At 48.3% G+C, this 15,600-nt stretch overlaps 1 protein-coding gene across 1 annotated transcript; it reads left to right on the top strand.

Moving 5' to 3' along the window:
- Nucleotides 1–11,933: 11,933 nt before the first annotated feature.
- On the top strand, nucleotides 11,934–15,009 carry LOC119967434 (zona pellucida sperm-binding protein 3-like). The gene is made up of 9 exons (XM_038799978.1): nucleotides 11,934–12,373; nucleotides 13,423–13,538; nucleotides 13,626–13,729; nucleotides 13,813–13,990; nucleotides 14,076–14,202; nucleotides 14,279–14,367; nucleotides 14,447–14,565; nucleotides 14,638–14,766; nucleotides 14,845–15,009. Exons 1-9 carry the CDS (start codon nucleotides 11,957–11,959, stop codon nucleotides 14,964–14,966), a joined length of 1,401 nt encoding a protein of 466 aa, XP_038655906.1. The 5' UTR covers nucleotides 11,934–11,956; the 3' UTR covers nucleotides 14,967–15,009.
- Nucleotides 15,010–15,600: the final 591 nt, after the last annotated feature.

The raw sequence follows: 15,600 nt of genomic DNA, 5'->3' as shown, positions 1-15,600 counted from the left end.
CCAAGAACCACATCTCCTTGAATGGTTCTTCTCATTGAGAGGGTTGTTTTTAATGGGGGTTGTTAACTTTCTGTCTGCTTCAGTTTCCCCTGTACTCTAGTGTGGGGGAGGGGCTGTATAGGTCGGGGAGCTCCTTGTTGAGTGGTTGGTGTGGCTATTCACTGGAATCCTCCCCCAACCCCCGAGGGGAACATTGTGTGACTGTCAAGAACTGACATGTGCTGATCCCCAGAGATCTGATCTGGTGCCTCAACTTCATTCAGGTCTTGGTTATCCAAATGTTTGCAGGAAAGTGATACAGATGGAATCTGATTTTTAATTGGGGCTGAAGGCCCTCCAATCTCGTTATTCTGCTTTTGAGCTCCCATCAGGGTTTGGGAATTGAACATTTAAACATCAAAGGAGATATCTTGTTCTGAGCAGGCTTGATGCTGATTGGCCAGAGTGAAGACTGGGGCTGAAGAGCTGAGTTTGAATCTTCCTGTGTTGAAGATTGAGGCTGATCTGAGGCATTGAAGGATTTGGTAGGGTGGGTCTGCAGAAATAATCCCCTCATGGGGAATTAAGAGCAAGGGCACCTGACCTCAAACTGAACCAGGGTCTCAGGTTCGAGTCCCTGCTGGGTCACACTCGGGGTCTGCATGTTCTCCGTGTCTGCATGGGTGTGCTCCGGTTTCCTCCCACAGTCCAAAGGCATCCAGGTTCGGGGCAATGATAAATTGCCCTTGGTGACCAACAAGGTTAGGAGAGGTTATTGGGGGTTAACAAGGATAGGGTGTAAGTGGGTCGGTGCAGACTCAATGGACCCAATGGCCTCCTAAAGAGGGAGTTGTGACCAGGTTTGATTCCCAGCTTGGGTGCTGTCCTGTGTTTGAGTCTGCACATTCTCCTGTGTCTGCATGGGATTCCTCCAGATGCTCCAGTTTCCTCCCACAGTCCAAAGATGTGCAGGTTCAGTGGATTTGTCATGCTAAATTGCTCTAGGGTCTGAAAGTTAGGTGGATTTGCTGGGTTACAGGAAAGGGTGGAGATTGTGGACTTGGGTAGGATGCTCTTTCAGGAGCTGGTGTAGGACCTGGATGGGCTGAATGGCCTCCTTCTGCACTGTAAAGTCAATGACTCTGATTTAAAGAAATTTTAATATTATACCATAACCCTATTTTGTGCGAAATCACTCTTGGAGTGAGGTATCCTTTCTCCTCAGTCATACAAAATATTGGGGGTTTCTGTCCAGTATCCTAGCCATTGTTGGGGTCTGGTCCAGCATCGTAATAGGAGACTGGATGTGGGGATTGTTCTTGGAAAAGAGGAACCTTAACAGAGAACTAGTTCATGTATTCAAAATTGAGGTTAAAGAACTTTGGGGAAATTAGAAATTTCTTCACGTGCGTGGTTGATAAAATCAAAAATGCATGATCTGCAAGTGTGGTGGAATCAGTAACTTTCGAAGAGCAACTGTATATGTACTTCAAGGAGAAAATCTGGGTGGTTCTTTCCAATAGGCAGCGCAGGTAGGACCAGCAGAATGGCTTATTTCTACACAATAGGATTGGACTGATAATTGAAATATTTAATTCACTGGCATCTCTATTGTTGATGCAATAGCTTTAACTATTTTCCAGTATGGCAACCCCACCACCAAACCAATAGATTAGCAAATAAAAATGCCAAACTTAATTCTTGAACTTCATGTTCAGATGCAAGTAATAGGACAAAACCCAGAAGTCTCCAGCACAGTTGAAGTGAGAAAATATTGTCTTGAGTAGTTCATAAAGTAAAATCTCAATGGAGGGCAAGTTATAGGAGTGGCTATGGACAGACAGGATTAAATGTCATATCCAGTGCAGAATGAGGCCATTCAGCCCATGGTGCCACTGGACCTTGGAAAGAGCACCCTACTTAAGCCCACACCACCACCTGATCATCTTCCCCCCCCCCCCCCCCCCACATTGGACATTAAGGGCAATTTAGAATGGCCAATCCACCTAACCTCCATATCTTGAACTGTAGGAGAACCCAGAGACCCCAGCCAGACAGTGACCCAAGGCAGGAATTGAACCCTGGTGTTGTGAAGCAACAGTACTAACCACAATGCTACTGTGCCCTTGATGTGGTTTCTGTACACCGGAGTTTTTGGATAAATCTTCTGAGATGAGATCAGCTATCTGGGCCCATGCCAGGGAGTGAATACGAATGAACCTGCTCTGGGCTAGATTGATACCACACTGGGCTGAGGATTTGATCATCAAATTGTCTGAGAGGAGCAGCCCACCAGAATAGAAACTTGCCCCTTTCACTGGCTTTAGCAATGGTTAATCATCTATCACAGTTGGTATGAATTAGTGATGGGCAAAGCAATGCAAACTGTACATCATCCATTGAAAGCAATGGCCTCACCTTTCTTAAATATATTTATCTACATTTGGCCTGGAATTTGTAACAGTGAAAATTGTCAGTATTTGCACCACTACAGTGCCTGGCTGATAGCACAACTTCCAGTATCAGCACATCCGTAGTTAAATGTGGAAGTTCAGAATGAATCCCTGTTTCTCCACAGGGTTTGCTGTCCCAAGTTTATCATTATGAAGGGGACTGAAAATCTATTAAATACCAAAACCAAGGACAAGACTAGTAGTGAAAAGGTTAAAATAAATAGTATGATTGAGATTAAGCTACCAGGGAGGGTCACAGCAAAGATTAGAATAAATGTAACCTAGCTCTCTCAATTAGGAGCCTCACTGGTCAGGAACTTAACTCTAAAATTTCACTACCATTGAGAAGATCAATACCGATCTTCATCCCCAAGGCCTTTTTCCAAGGAATGGACAAAATGAGTATGGCATTTGTGTGGGCAAGAATCCTTAAAAATGCACGAGAGAAGAAATACGGGAGGCCGAGCCCTTCCGAACCTGCAATACCACCATTGAGAAGCCACAGCCGAGAGAGTGAGGGGATGAGTAAGGGAGCTGAGCGAGGAATGGGAGAAAATGGAGGAGTCGTCATGTACAGGAATAACCCTCCGAGCCCAACCACCCTGGGAAAGTACACATCCAGCCCAGTGGTGGTAGCTACGTTAAAATCTGGAACGAGATGAGACAGCACATCGGCTTAACCGGGATGTCCACCATGGCCCACATATGCGGTAACCACAAATTCCCACCAGCCATGCTTGACGCCATTGTTAAGAAGTGGAGACAGGCCGGGGGGAACACTCGCGATTCGGGACTTTTACATGGGGGACAGACTCACAACCCTGGACCAGCTGACAGGAAGACTGGAGCTACCGAACGGACAGGAGCTCCAACACTTGCAAATCAAAAACTTTTTCCGCAAGGAGACGGCGAGGTACCCCCCTGGCCCTGAGAGACACATTGCTGGAGGAACTGCTAGACGTGGACAGTATTGAGAAGGGGAACTGTGGGGACATTTAGGGACAACTGTTATGAAGGTGAGAGCACCATTACGTGAAGCAAGACAGACGTGGGAGGACAAACTAGGGACAAACATAGGGTGGGGACTCTGGAGTGAAGCGCTGAGCAGGGCGAACTCCACCACCTCTTGCACAAGGCTATGCCTCATGCAGTACAATGAAATGAAATGAAATGAAAATCGCTTATTGTCACAAGTGGGCTTCAAATGAAGTTACTGTGAGAAGCCCTTAGTCGCCACATTCCGGCGCCTGTTCGGGTAGACTGGTACGGGAATTGAACCGTGCTGCTGGTCTGCCCTGGTCTGCTTTAAAATCCAGCTATTTAGCCCAGTGTGCTAAACCAGCCCCTCAGTGGTGCAGAGCGCACCTAACCAGAACCCACATGAACAGGTTCTTCCCAGAGGTGGAAGACCAGTGTGAACAGTGCCAGGGTGGCCCGGCCAACCACACCCACAAGTGGGAGGAAGGGAAGCAGCAAGGGAGGTACCCAGGGAAAAATCAGGAGGGGGCACGGGAAGGGACCAAAGAGGGGGCCAGAGACGAACCCCCCGCTTCCCCCAACAAACCCATAATAAATAATCTTTATTAGTGTCATGAGTAGGCTTACATTAACACTGCAATGAAATTACTGTGAAAATCCCCGAGTCGTCACACTCCGCGCCTGTTAGCCTCACTGAGGGAGAATTCAGGATGTCTAATTCACCGAACAAGCATGTCTTTCGTGACTTGTGGGAGGAAACTGAGCACCCGGAAGAAACCCACACAGACACAGGGAGAACATGCAGACTCTGCATAGACAGTGACTCAATCTGGGAATCGAACCCAGGTCCCTGGTGCTGTGAAGAAACAGTGCTAACCACTGTGCTGCCCATACTATGACCAACTGTAACAAAACTATACATCGAAGCGTCTTGCTCACCTATTGTGCAATGTACAGATGTAAAAGTTTAATAAATTGAAATAAAAGGAAGAGGGGAGTTGGTGATGGGTAGGGTGGGGGGGTCTAGGGAGATGGGGGTTACCTCCAATGTTTGGCTTTTGTAAATTGTATCTGGTTTACACAGACGTGTTTATTTTGTATTGTATAAAATGAAAAACCTGAATAAAAACGTTTTAAAAATGAAACAATTCTAAGTGTCATTGTGGGTGAGTTTGGCAGAATATTTCTTGCCTTTTTTTTAGGTGAGATCCACAATGGTATTTACCCACTTAGAGTGCAATCTTACCAAAAACAAAGCAATAATTCTTGGTACTGCCGGCCTGGCAGTATCCCTGCCAGCACCACTTGGCACACTGGCAGTGCCAGGCTGATGCCCAGGTGTCAGTGCCAGGGTAGGCAAGTGGCACTGTCAGGGTGCAAGGCTGGTAGTTTCAAAGGTGCTTGGGTGGCATCAGTGCCAGCGTGCCACCCTGTCCAGTGAAGTCACTCAGCTATGGGGTCATTGCGGGACATGCTTTCAATCACTTTCCTTACTTCAAGTATTCCATCCTCCATTACCAAGCTCACTGCTTAAATTTAATTCCAACAGTCACTGTAAGACTACAACGTCCCGAAAGTAGAGGAACAATTTAAGTATTTTGTAATTAGTAATAAAATAAGTCATTTGGATCGTTTTCAATTAAAATAGTGGCCAACAATTTCGGCATGTCCCAAATCTTCTATTTCTTTTCTTTCCTTTTCCTCCTCCTTTCTATTGAATGACAGGATTGAGAAACCTCATCTTCACCTGTGGCTGTTGCTTTCTTCTTAGTCTTCTTTCGTTTCTCCTTATCCTCATCCCAATCCTGCTCATTTTGCTTCTCCGATGACTCATTTACTGCTGAGTACTGTTCAACCTGAACCTCTTCCGACTCAACTTCTAAAAGACAAATATTCTGGATGAGTGACACCGAAGGTTTCGCTCTGCTTTCTCTGGAGCTTCTTTTAGTCTGGTAATTTTCCTCAACTGGGCTGTCTTCTATCAGACCACTATTTAGTTCTCCATCACCTTCACTCTCGACTTGCTTTGTGGGGAGAGACAGTTGGTTGAAGTTACAAATCCCCTCAGAATCTCCTCTGCAGCATTTTTACTTCTTTTTTGGGATTTAATTTGTACTTCTTTGAATGAATTCAAATCATCTCCTTCGAGTTCCTGAACAGCACTGCTTCGATCGCTCTCATGCCCTGTTTTTGATTTTTTCAGTTGAGCCATGCTGTTGGCAAAGTACTCCTGCACCGTAATAGAACTAGTCACGGTATTTATTTCCTCTGTGGCACTGGTGGCCTTTTGGTCATCAACAGGCACTAAACAGGCATCGTTCTGAAAAACATGAACATACGACATTAAACATACTTGTGCTGGAGACAAAATGCTGTTTAAGTTTCTGCATGACCATGAAGTGAAAAGATTCCAGAAGGCAAATTATAACTTCCACAAGATTCAATGTGCTTACAGCAACCTATGCCTGGCACATGTAAAGAAATCTTGCTCAAGCATCAGTCTGTTATTTGTATTTAGTTAAATCAGCAATGTTGAACAAGTTCAGTTATTAAATGTACAACATGAACAGAAACTTCTGGAAATATTTGGGCAGCACAGGTAGAGAAACATCGGGGCGATTCACCAGCCGCATTGCTCCCAGCGCAAATTCTGCGAACTTGGGAAAATCCCGGGAGAGGCCTGAAAAAGGATTTGCGCCGGGTGTCAAACAATTTCCGATGCTCCTTGAGCTCTCCAGCTGCTGTGATCAGGGGTGGGATTCTCCGACCCCATGGGGCTGGTGAATAGCCGGTGGTCAGCGTGCATCCCGCCACCGCCGGCTGCTGAATTGTCCGGCGCCGGGGTTTTGGTGGGGGCGGGCAACGTGCTACGCCGGTCGATGGCCGCTCGCAGCAGCCCCCTGGTCGATTCTCCGGCCTGCGATGGGCCGTGCAGCTGCCTGTTGTAGGCCGGTCCCGCCGGCGTACATTAGACCTGGTACTTACCGGCGGGACCTGGCTCTGCTGGCGGCCTCTGTAGTCCTCGGGGGGGGGGGGTGCCCCCTCGGTGGCCTGGTCTGCGATCGGGGCCCACAGATCCGCAAGCGGGCCTGTGCCGTGGGGGCATTCTTTCCCTCCGCACGAGCCGCTGTCAACCTCCGCCATGGCCGGTACGGAAAAGAACCCCCCTGCGCATGCACTGAGAAGATGCCAGCAAACACTGGCGCCCCCGCGCATACGCCAACTCGCGCGGGCTGGCGGAGGATTCTGCACCCTCCGGGCGGCCCTTCGCCGGAGTAGTTCACGCCACTCCTCGGCGCCGGGACCGCCTGCCCCGTCGGGTAGGGGAGAATCCCGCCCCAGGTTCGTGCCCAACACCCTTATTTAAATATACAGATTCTGTTTTCAGCCGGATTCTCCTGGTTCCTGGAATTCTCCCACCCGCCGGCGCAGTGTGAAGCCAGAGTGATGGAGATCAGAGTGATGACCACGCAGGTGGTGCAGTTGGCCAGCCGGATAGCGAGCTGTCGCTCACGTGGGGGATGCTGGTACTGGCAATGGGGCGAGGTGGGGGGCTGAGCATTTGCCTGAGATCAAATCTTCCTTAAAGAATTGTGCCCCGATCTTGGAGGAGACGGACCTGCCGCCGTCTTCAGCTCTGCGCCCCCCCCCCCCCAATCAGGCTGCAGCTCACCCCAACCTCCAAACAAAATTCTAATTGTAGGTAGATTGCGATCAAATGTTTTGGGAGAATTGCTCCCGGAGTCAATGTTTCAGGTTGGTAACCTTTTGTTGGGAATTGGAAGACTTTAGGAATATAACAAGTTTTAAGGTGCTGGGGAGAGGAGGGGAGAACAGAACAAAAGTCTGTGATAGGTTAGAAGGCAGAAGTGACTAAAATGAGAAAAGGGTCAATGATACAAGTTGAAAGGGGACAGGAATTGGATAAGAAACAAAAGATGGGTCGAGAGGAGCTGTAAATTGCAACAGCGCTATTATTACCAGCTCCTGCTGTCCAAAAAAGGAGCAATAATTCCGATCTCAAAACATTGAACTCCTTATTGAGTCCAGATGGTAAATGCTCACGGGGCGCTATTCTCAGGTTTCTTTGGGGCTTCATTGGAAGAGCATTGGAGACTGGGAAAAGAGCCAGAATGGGAATTGAACATAGAAATAATGTTGCACGTCGATGTCACTTATCACAAAGTCAGCTCCATTCTGGCATCATCTACAGGGACATCTTTGCCCGAGTAAAATCAGACCAGCATATTCACCAGTAGCCATGATCAAACAGCACAAAACACTGGATGGCAAGTGTAGGATAGTGAAAAGTTCATACATGTACAGTAAAGGGCACCCCACAGAGTAGAGATGAATTCATTAATTTGCAGTTTCAGTCCAAGTTTTCATCAATGACTTCACAAACAACACTGGTGTGCAGGGAACTCCTGGTTGTCCATTGTTACAATCCCTGTGGGGGAACCAAAAACCAAAATAAACAATTTTTAAATAATTAGTTCACAGGATGTGGGCATCGCAAGCCAGCAATTATTGCCATCCCTAATTGTCCTTGTAAGGATAGTGGCAACCTGTCTTCTTGCACTGCTGCAGCCCATAAGGATTAGGTAAACCCACTGTACTATTAGGGAGGGAGTTCCAGGATTTTGACCCAGCCACAGTGACGGGACGATATCTTTCCAAGTCAGAACGGTGAGTGACTTGGAGGGGGAACTTCCAGGTGGTGATGTGCCATCTCGTCAGAAAGTCGACAGAATTTCAGTGGCTGCCCGCTCATGAGAAAGAATGGCGTGAGCTGAGGGCAAAACTCACCAAAGTCCCAGTGCTGGCGTTTTTCGACCCCGCCAAGGACACAGAAATATCCACTGACGCGAGCCAGGACGGCATTGGTGCAGTGCTCCTCCAATGGGATGACTCCTCCTCCTGGGCCCCAATGGCGTATGCCTCCAGAGCCATGATGCCCACTGAGCAACGGTACGCTCAGATTGAGAAGGAATGCTTGAGCCTCCTAACAGGAATCGACAAGTTCCACGATTATGTGTATGGCCTCCCCAAATTCATGGTTGAGACGGACCACGGGCCATTGGTCCACATCATCCGAAAAGACCTCAATGACATGACGCCACGGTTACAACGCATCCTTCTCAAGCTACGCCGCTATGATTTTGAACTGGTCTGCACCCCAGGCAAAGAACTCATCGTTGCAGTTGCCCTTTCCAGGTCTATCACCACACCGTGTGAGCAAACTGACATCGTTTGTCAATTCGACGCACAGGTGCAATTCTCTGCCTCCAACTTTCCGGCCTCTGATGAGAGAGCCATTCAAATTCGTGAGGAAACGGCCGGGGATCCTCTGCTCCAGCGGGTGATGCAGCACCTCACGAATGGCTGGCAGAAGGGTCAGTGTCCCCAGTTTTACAACGTCAAGGCCGATCTGACGGTGGTAGACAGCATCTTCATGAAGCTTGACAGAATCGTGATCCCGCAGAGCATGCGAGCTATGGTGCTCGGCCAAATCCACGAGGGTCACTTGGGGGTCGAGAAATGTCAATGTAGAGCTCGGGAGGCAGTCTACTGGCCGGGCAACAGCTAGGACGTTGCCAACACAGTCCTCAACTGCCCTACATGTCAAAAACATCCGCCAGGTCAACCTTAAGAAACTCTGCTGCAACATGAGATAGTGACCTCCCCATGGTCCAAAGTCGGTGTCGACCTTTTCCACGCCAGGGGCATGACTATGTCCTCCTGGTCGACTACTTTTCCAATTACCCCGAAGTGGTGAGAGTATCTGACCTCACGTTGGCGGCGGTGATTAAGGCATTCAAAGAAACATTTGCCAGACATGGTATACCACTCACGGTGATGAATGACAACAGCCCCTGTTTTTACAGCCAGGAGTGGTCTGATTTTGCCCAGCTATACAACTTCCGTCATGTCACATCCAGCCCCCACTACCCACAGTCAAACGGGAAGGCCGAAAAAGGGGTACACATCGTCAAAAGACTACTATGTAAGGCTGCAGACACAGGCTCCAACTTCAACCTGGCACTGTTGGCACACAGGGCGACCCCGCTGTCCACTGGGTTGTCTCCAGTGCAGATGCTCATGAACCGCACTCTGCGAACAACGGTTCCAGCCATCCACATTCCAGACCTTGACAACTTCCCGGTCATACAGAAGATGCAGCAGTCTCGGGCCCAACAGAAATCAGCATACGATGCTCATGCCACGGATCTCCCCGAGCTGGTCCCAACTGATCGGGTTCGTGTACAGCTGCCTGACGGGGGCTGGTCCACCACAGCTGTGGTGGTCAAGCAAGTGGCCCTGAGATCGTTTCTCGTTCGTATGGCCGATGGCTCCTTCCTACGACGCAACAGGTGGGCGCTGTGCAGACTTCCACGTCCACCACCCGACCGTGATGTCCCACCTCACACACTGCTTCCTCTGGACAGGCCCTGCCACGAGGCCACCGATCTCCCAGCAATCCTACCTACCTCTGCGACCACCCCATTGGTGGCAGTCCCACCCATCCAAGTGCAGGCGGCCCCTGATCCACCCTTGAGGCGATCAACCAGAATTCGTCGCCCGCCACAGAGACTAAACTTATAGACTGAATGTTTGCACAACTTTGTTACCTCATCGTTTTGACATCTGTAAATATCACATTTTGACCATTTCATCTGCCCTATATCTGCACTAGCGACAACTTCCTATGTATATAAGTCCATTTTAGCATTTTCTGTATACAGTCACATACATATACACATCTTCATGCACATAAACCTTACTATTCATTATCTGAACACACACTTTTTAAAAAAAGAGGGGAGATGTCAGAATATGCATCCATGTATATCATGGAGTGCAGATAGGCAGTGATTGACACACAGGATGACCAGTAAGCACATAGAACACAGCAGCCACTCACCAGACAGGACACGACCACTATAAAGCCAGAGGGCACCAGTTTTCCCGCTCTCTCGGGATCCAGCCTCTGAGACAGTCAGAGCTCGTGAGCAGCAGCTAGAACAAACACCATGTGGTAATCAGTTAGTCTGGTCAGGCTAGCCTCAGATCTCCAATCAAGTCAGCATAGTGTCAACCCAAAGTTGAACATGTAAAATAGTTAGATGTTAAATAAAATCATGTTGCATCTCATCAAGTCTGTCTCTTGCTCCACTGCATCAAACGCAGTCCACATAGACCCAGCCTACCCAACACATCAATTTCCCAGGTGACTGCTGCCCTTGTCCTTTTAGATGGTTATGGTCTTGGGTTTGGAAGCTGCAATCTAAGATGCCATGGTGAGTTCCTGCAGTTCATCTTGTCGATGGTACACACAACTGTTACTGTGCATCGGTGGTGGAAGGAGTGAATATTTGTGGAAGGGGTGCCAATCATGCAGGCTGCTTTGTCCTGGATGATGTCAGGTTTCTTGACTGTCGTTGGAGCTGCAAACATCCAGGTAAGTGGAAAGTATTCCATCACATTCTCAACTTGTGCCTTGTAGATGGTGGTGCCATTGAATGTCATGGGGCAATGGTTAGAATCTCTCTTATAGGGGATGGTCACTGTCTGGCCTTTGTGTGGCATGAATGTTACTTGCCATTTGTCATTCCAAGCCTGGATATTTTCCAGGTCTTGTTGCATTTGGACATGGACTGTTTCAGTATCTGAGGAGTCACAGATGATGTTGAACATTGTGCAATCACCAACACACATCTCTACTTCTGACCTTATGATGGAAGGGAGGCGATTGACGAAACTGCTGAAAATGGTTGGGCCTAGGTAGTACGATAGCACAGTGGTTAGCCCTACTGCTTCACAGTGCCAGGGTCCTGGGTTCGATTCCCGGCTTGCGTCACAGTCTGTGTGGGGTCTGCATGTTCTCCCAGTGTCTGCACGGGTTTCCTCCGGGTGCTCCGGTTTCCACCCACAAATCCTGCAAAATGTGTTTGTTACGCGATTTGGACATTCTGAATTTTCCCTCAGTGTACCCAAACAGGCGCTGGAATGTGGCAACTAGGGGATTTTCACAGAAACTTCATTGCAGTGATAATGTCAGCCTACTTGTGAACTATTAGGGAGAGCACGGTTGCACAGTGGTTAGCACTGTGGCTTCACAGCACCAGGGTCCCAGGTTCGATTCCCGGCAGGTCACTGTCTGTGCAGAAGCAGCACGTTCTCACCATGTCAGCGAGGGTTTCCTCCGGGTGCTCCGGTTACCCGCATATGTCCTGAAAGATGTGTGGTTAGGTAATTTGGACATTCTGTATTCCCCCTCCGTGTACCCAAACAGGTGCCGGGCTCTGGCGTCTCAGGGCTTTTCACAGTGACTTCATTAACTTACATTAAATAGGTTAGCGTAAGCCAACTTGTGACAATACGAAAGATTATTATTATTATTTGGACAGTGCCCCTATCAGGAGCGGCCCCTTTTAATTTGTCCCTGAGTTTGTTTCTTTTAGTATAATTAGCTGATTGACCTCAAAAGAGTTCAGGTGAGTACAGGTTGTGAGTATAAAAGGTGCTGCTCCCTGGTGGACAGGATGGTTCAGTTGTTTGGTATCATGGGGGATTTTGGAGTGAGGGCTTTGTTCCCAGTGCTGGTGTTAGTTGGAGCTGTTTGTTCCTCTGATACTTGGCAACAGTTTCTGGGCCAGAGGTTTCCATGGAGCAGAGTCAAAGCCACCTCTGTGCCTCAGAGAGTCCCTCTTCCTCCCTTTGGTTCCCATTTCCGTGTGTCTGAGGGTCAAAGTGTGTCTCCACTGCAGACTGTGGTGGTGCAGTGTGCAGAGGACAAGCTGCTGGTCAGGGTCCAGCTGGATTTATTTGGAACCAGGCACCTGGTTAAAGCTGCTGACCTGACCCTGGGGGCAGCAGGCTGTCTGCCAACCAGGATCTACTCTCAGAACCACACTGTCCTCTTTGACTATGGGCTCCATGAGTGTGGCAGCAAATTGCAGGTAATGTCAATCCTCAACTCTGGCTCTAAGCTTAGGCTGGAGATTGTTCTCCACTCTTACTCCAACACTTGGTGAGATGGCATTGATATTGAGGAGATACTGGTCTCCTAATTCCTAAACCCCCCAAAACTAGCTTCCTGTTCTGGGTTGTACTTTGCTTCCACTAGTCTGAGTCTCTTCAACCTTGTGACATCAACCCCCTTGGTCTGGAAGCTTCTCTTTGGTTCCTCTGAGCTTTTCCTCTTGTTGATTTCAGCTCTTTCCTGCTCATTCACATCAATTGAAATGGGGTTAAATTTCAGTCCAGTTTAATCCAATTGGATTGGGTGTTAATGAACAGGATGAAATGGGAATTCAGATGGATTGGACCAAACAGGAACTCCACACTTCCCACTTTCCTAGTCATTGGAATCAATGGGACCCTGGATTAAAACTGTTCTATTTCCAGGCTCCATATTGTCAACTTGTGGTTCCTTTTCCTGTTAACTGAAGCTGTCCTCTTTATTGAATCAGTTCCCTGTTAATTGATCCTGGTCTTCATGCTAATCTCTTTGTATACATGGCTGGGGGTTGCTGAGCAACATAATAACATGAGGCCATGCAGCCCCTTCAGCCTGTTCCCCATTCATTAAGATCAGGACTGAACTTCTCACATCCCTGTCCTCAACATGATTCCCTTAATGTCCAAAAATAAATCCACTGTCCTGAATATCCTCTGACTGAGCATTCCCAGTTCTCTGGGATAGAGAATTCTTGAGATTCATGAGCTGTTAAATGAAGAAATTCATTGTCATGATTATCCTAAATCATTGGCCCCTGACTTGAGGACCCTCCTCTCTCTTTCTCTCTCTTCTCCCCCCCCCCCCCCCCCCCCCCCCCCCCCCCCCCCCCCCATCAACTCTCCAGCTGGGGCTCAGCAGCCTCTTTGCACTGACCCTGCCAATCTCCTTGAATTGTTTTAATTGAATGGGATGAGTTCATTGCTAACCCCTGTGTAGAACATTCTCATTTCAGATCAGTTCTTCATTCCTTAACCTGGTGTCTTTCAGATGTCTGGAGATTTCCTGATCTACACCACCCACCTGACCCACAGCCCAGAGTATCATGGATCTGTCATTGTGAGAACAAATGGAGCTGTCGTTCCCATCGAGTGTCGTTATTTTAGGTGAGAATCTTTATTGGATGCCCAATAAGATCCACAGCTGCTGATGTTCTCTGAAGTTGTCCTAAAATGACTCTGCTGTCTTTCCAGGAAGGGCAATGTGAGCAGTAACCCCATCAGGCCTACCTGGATCCCATTCAGCTCCACCAGGTCTGGAGAAGGACATCTTTCATTCTCTCTGCGCCTAATGAATGGTATGTGATGGGGAGTGATTTCCTGTCTTCACTCACTGGGAGTGACACCCACTGTCTCCAACCCTTGTCCTCTTGTTCTTCAGGTGACTGGCTTACAGAGCGCACTTCCACTGTCTACTACCTGGGTGACCTCATTCACATTGAGGCCTCTGTTTCAATGAGCAACCACATGCCCCTGAAGCTCTACATTGACCGCTGTGTAGCTACATTGAGCCCAGACAAGGATTCTACCCCGAGATACAGCATTATTGACTACAATGGGTAAGGAGCTCTCTGCTTTCTCCAGCTGCTCCCATCTCACTGGCTTCACTTGATTCACTTCATGTCCCTTTTAATCTATCTTCAGTTGCCTCCTGGACAGCCAAGCTGAGGACTCCTTTTCAACCTTTGTGTTGCCAAGTGGCGAGCGGGAGACGGACAAGCTCCGGTTTGACCTGGATGCATTCCGTTTCTTTGGCGATGACCGTCCCTTGGTAAGACGAAACTGATCATTGGGGTCTCGTGTTGGGAGGGAGTCATTAAATAACAACGTGTTGATGTTTCCCTCAGATTTTCATCACCTGTCACTTGAAAGTAGCTCCAGTGAATCGGAGAGATTCCAGGAACAAAGCTTGTACTTTGCAGAAGATGCAGAATATGTAAGCTCTCTCTCTCTCTGGGCTTTTGTGGAGAAGTGATGCACACCCCAGTTGGTTGACTGATATTTGTCTTGCTTAGCTGGACCCCATTGGAGGAATCGAGCATTGACATTTGTGCCTGTTGCCGTGTGGGTAACTGTGCCACAAGGGAGCTGCGATTTGGATCCAGAGGAAGGAGAGATCTTGTAGCTGAAGCTGGTAGGACATTGATCCTCTAGATGGTGGACGTTTCCCCTTTCCCCTTTCTAACTGGAATGTTTGATATTGCAGAGAATGAAGTTGGATTGAAGTGGGAGGCTGAGGCCTCATTTGGACCCCTGATCATTCTGGATACTGATGTGACCAACCTGGCAATGGACTCCGTGAATGAGGGAAGGATGCAGGAGAGGTCTCCAGGTGGTGAGTTGGCTGACTGCTGGTTTCCATTTGCCCCTCAGTGTTTCCTTCACTAACCATTGGCTTCTCATTGGTTTGTAGGTGTGGAGTCTGAGGTGGTCCTGATCGTGACCCTGACTGTGACAGCTGTCTCTCTGATCTCTGCGTCATTGATCACCTTGTTCCTGTGCAGGAAACACAATCAAACTCTGTTCACCCAGTGATCAAATTCATTTTCAATAAAGCAGTGATTCCTTGTGTCTGGAAGCTGATTGGTCTCTTCATTTCACTGGTCTGAGACAATGGAAATGATGGCTGCGGTTTGTGCACTCAAAGCTCCAAGAACCACATCTCCTTGAATGGTTCTTCTCATTGAGAGGGTTGTTTTTAATGGGGGTTGTTAACTTTCTGTCTGCTTCAGTTTCCCCCCTACTCTAGTGTGGGGGAGGGGCTGTATAGGTCGGGGAGCTCCTTGTTGAGTATGGTTGGTGTGGCTATTCACTGGAATCCTCCCCCAACCCCCGAGGGGAACATTGTGTGACTGTCAAGAACTGACATGTGCTGATCCCCAGAGATCTGATCTGGTGCCTCAACTTCATTCAGGTCTTGGTTATCCAAATGTTTGCAGGAAAGTGATACAGATGGAATCTGATTTTTAATTGGGGCTGAAGGCCCTCCAATCTCGTTATTCTGCTTTTGAGCTCCCATCAGGGTTTGGGAATTGAACATTTAAACATCAAAGGAGATATCTTGTTCTGAGCAGGCTTGATGCTGATTGGCCAGAGTGAAGACTGGGGCTGAAGAGCTGAGTTTGAATCTTCCTGTGTTGAAGATTGAGGCTGATCTGAGGCATTGAAG

This window comes from Scyliorhinus canicula, chromosome 6 (genome assembly GCF_902713615.1).
Source record: "Scyliorhinus canicula chromosome 6, sScyCan1.1, whole genome shotgun sequence".
Classification (NCBI taxonomy): Eukaryota; Metazoa; Chordata; class Chondrichthyes; order Carcharhiniformes; family Scyliorhinidae; genus Scyliorhinus; species Scyliorhinus canicula.
The sequence above is the reverse complement of the archived record's forward strand: the minus strand, read 5'-3'. Positions and strand labels throughout refer to the sequence as shown.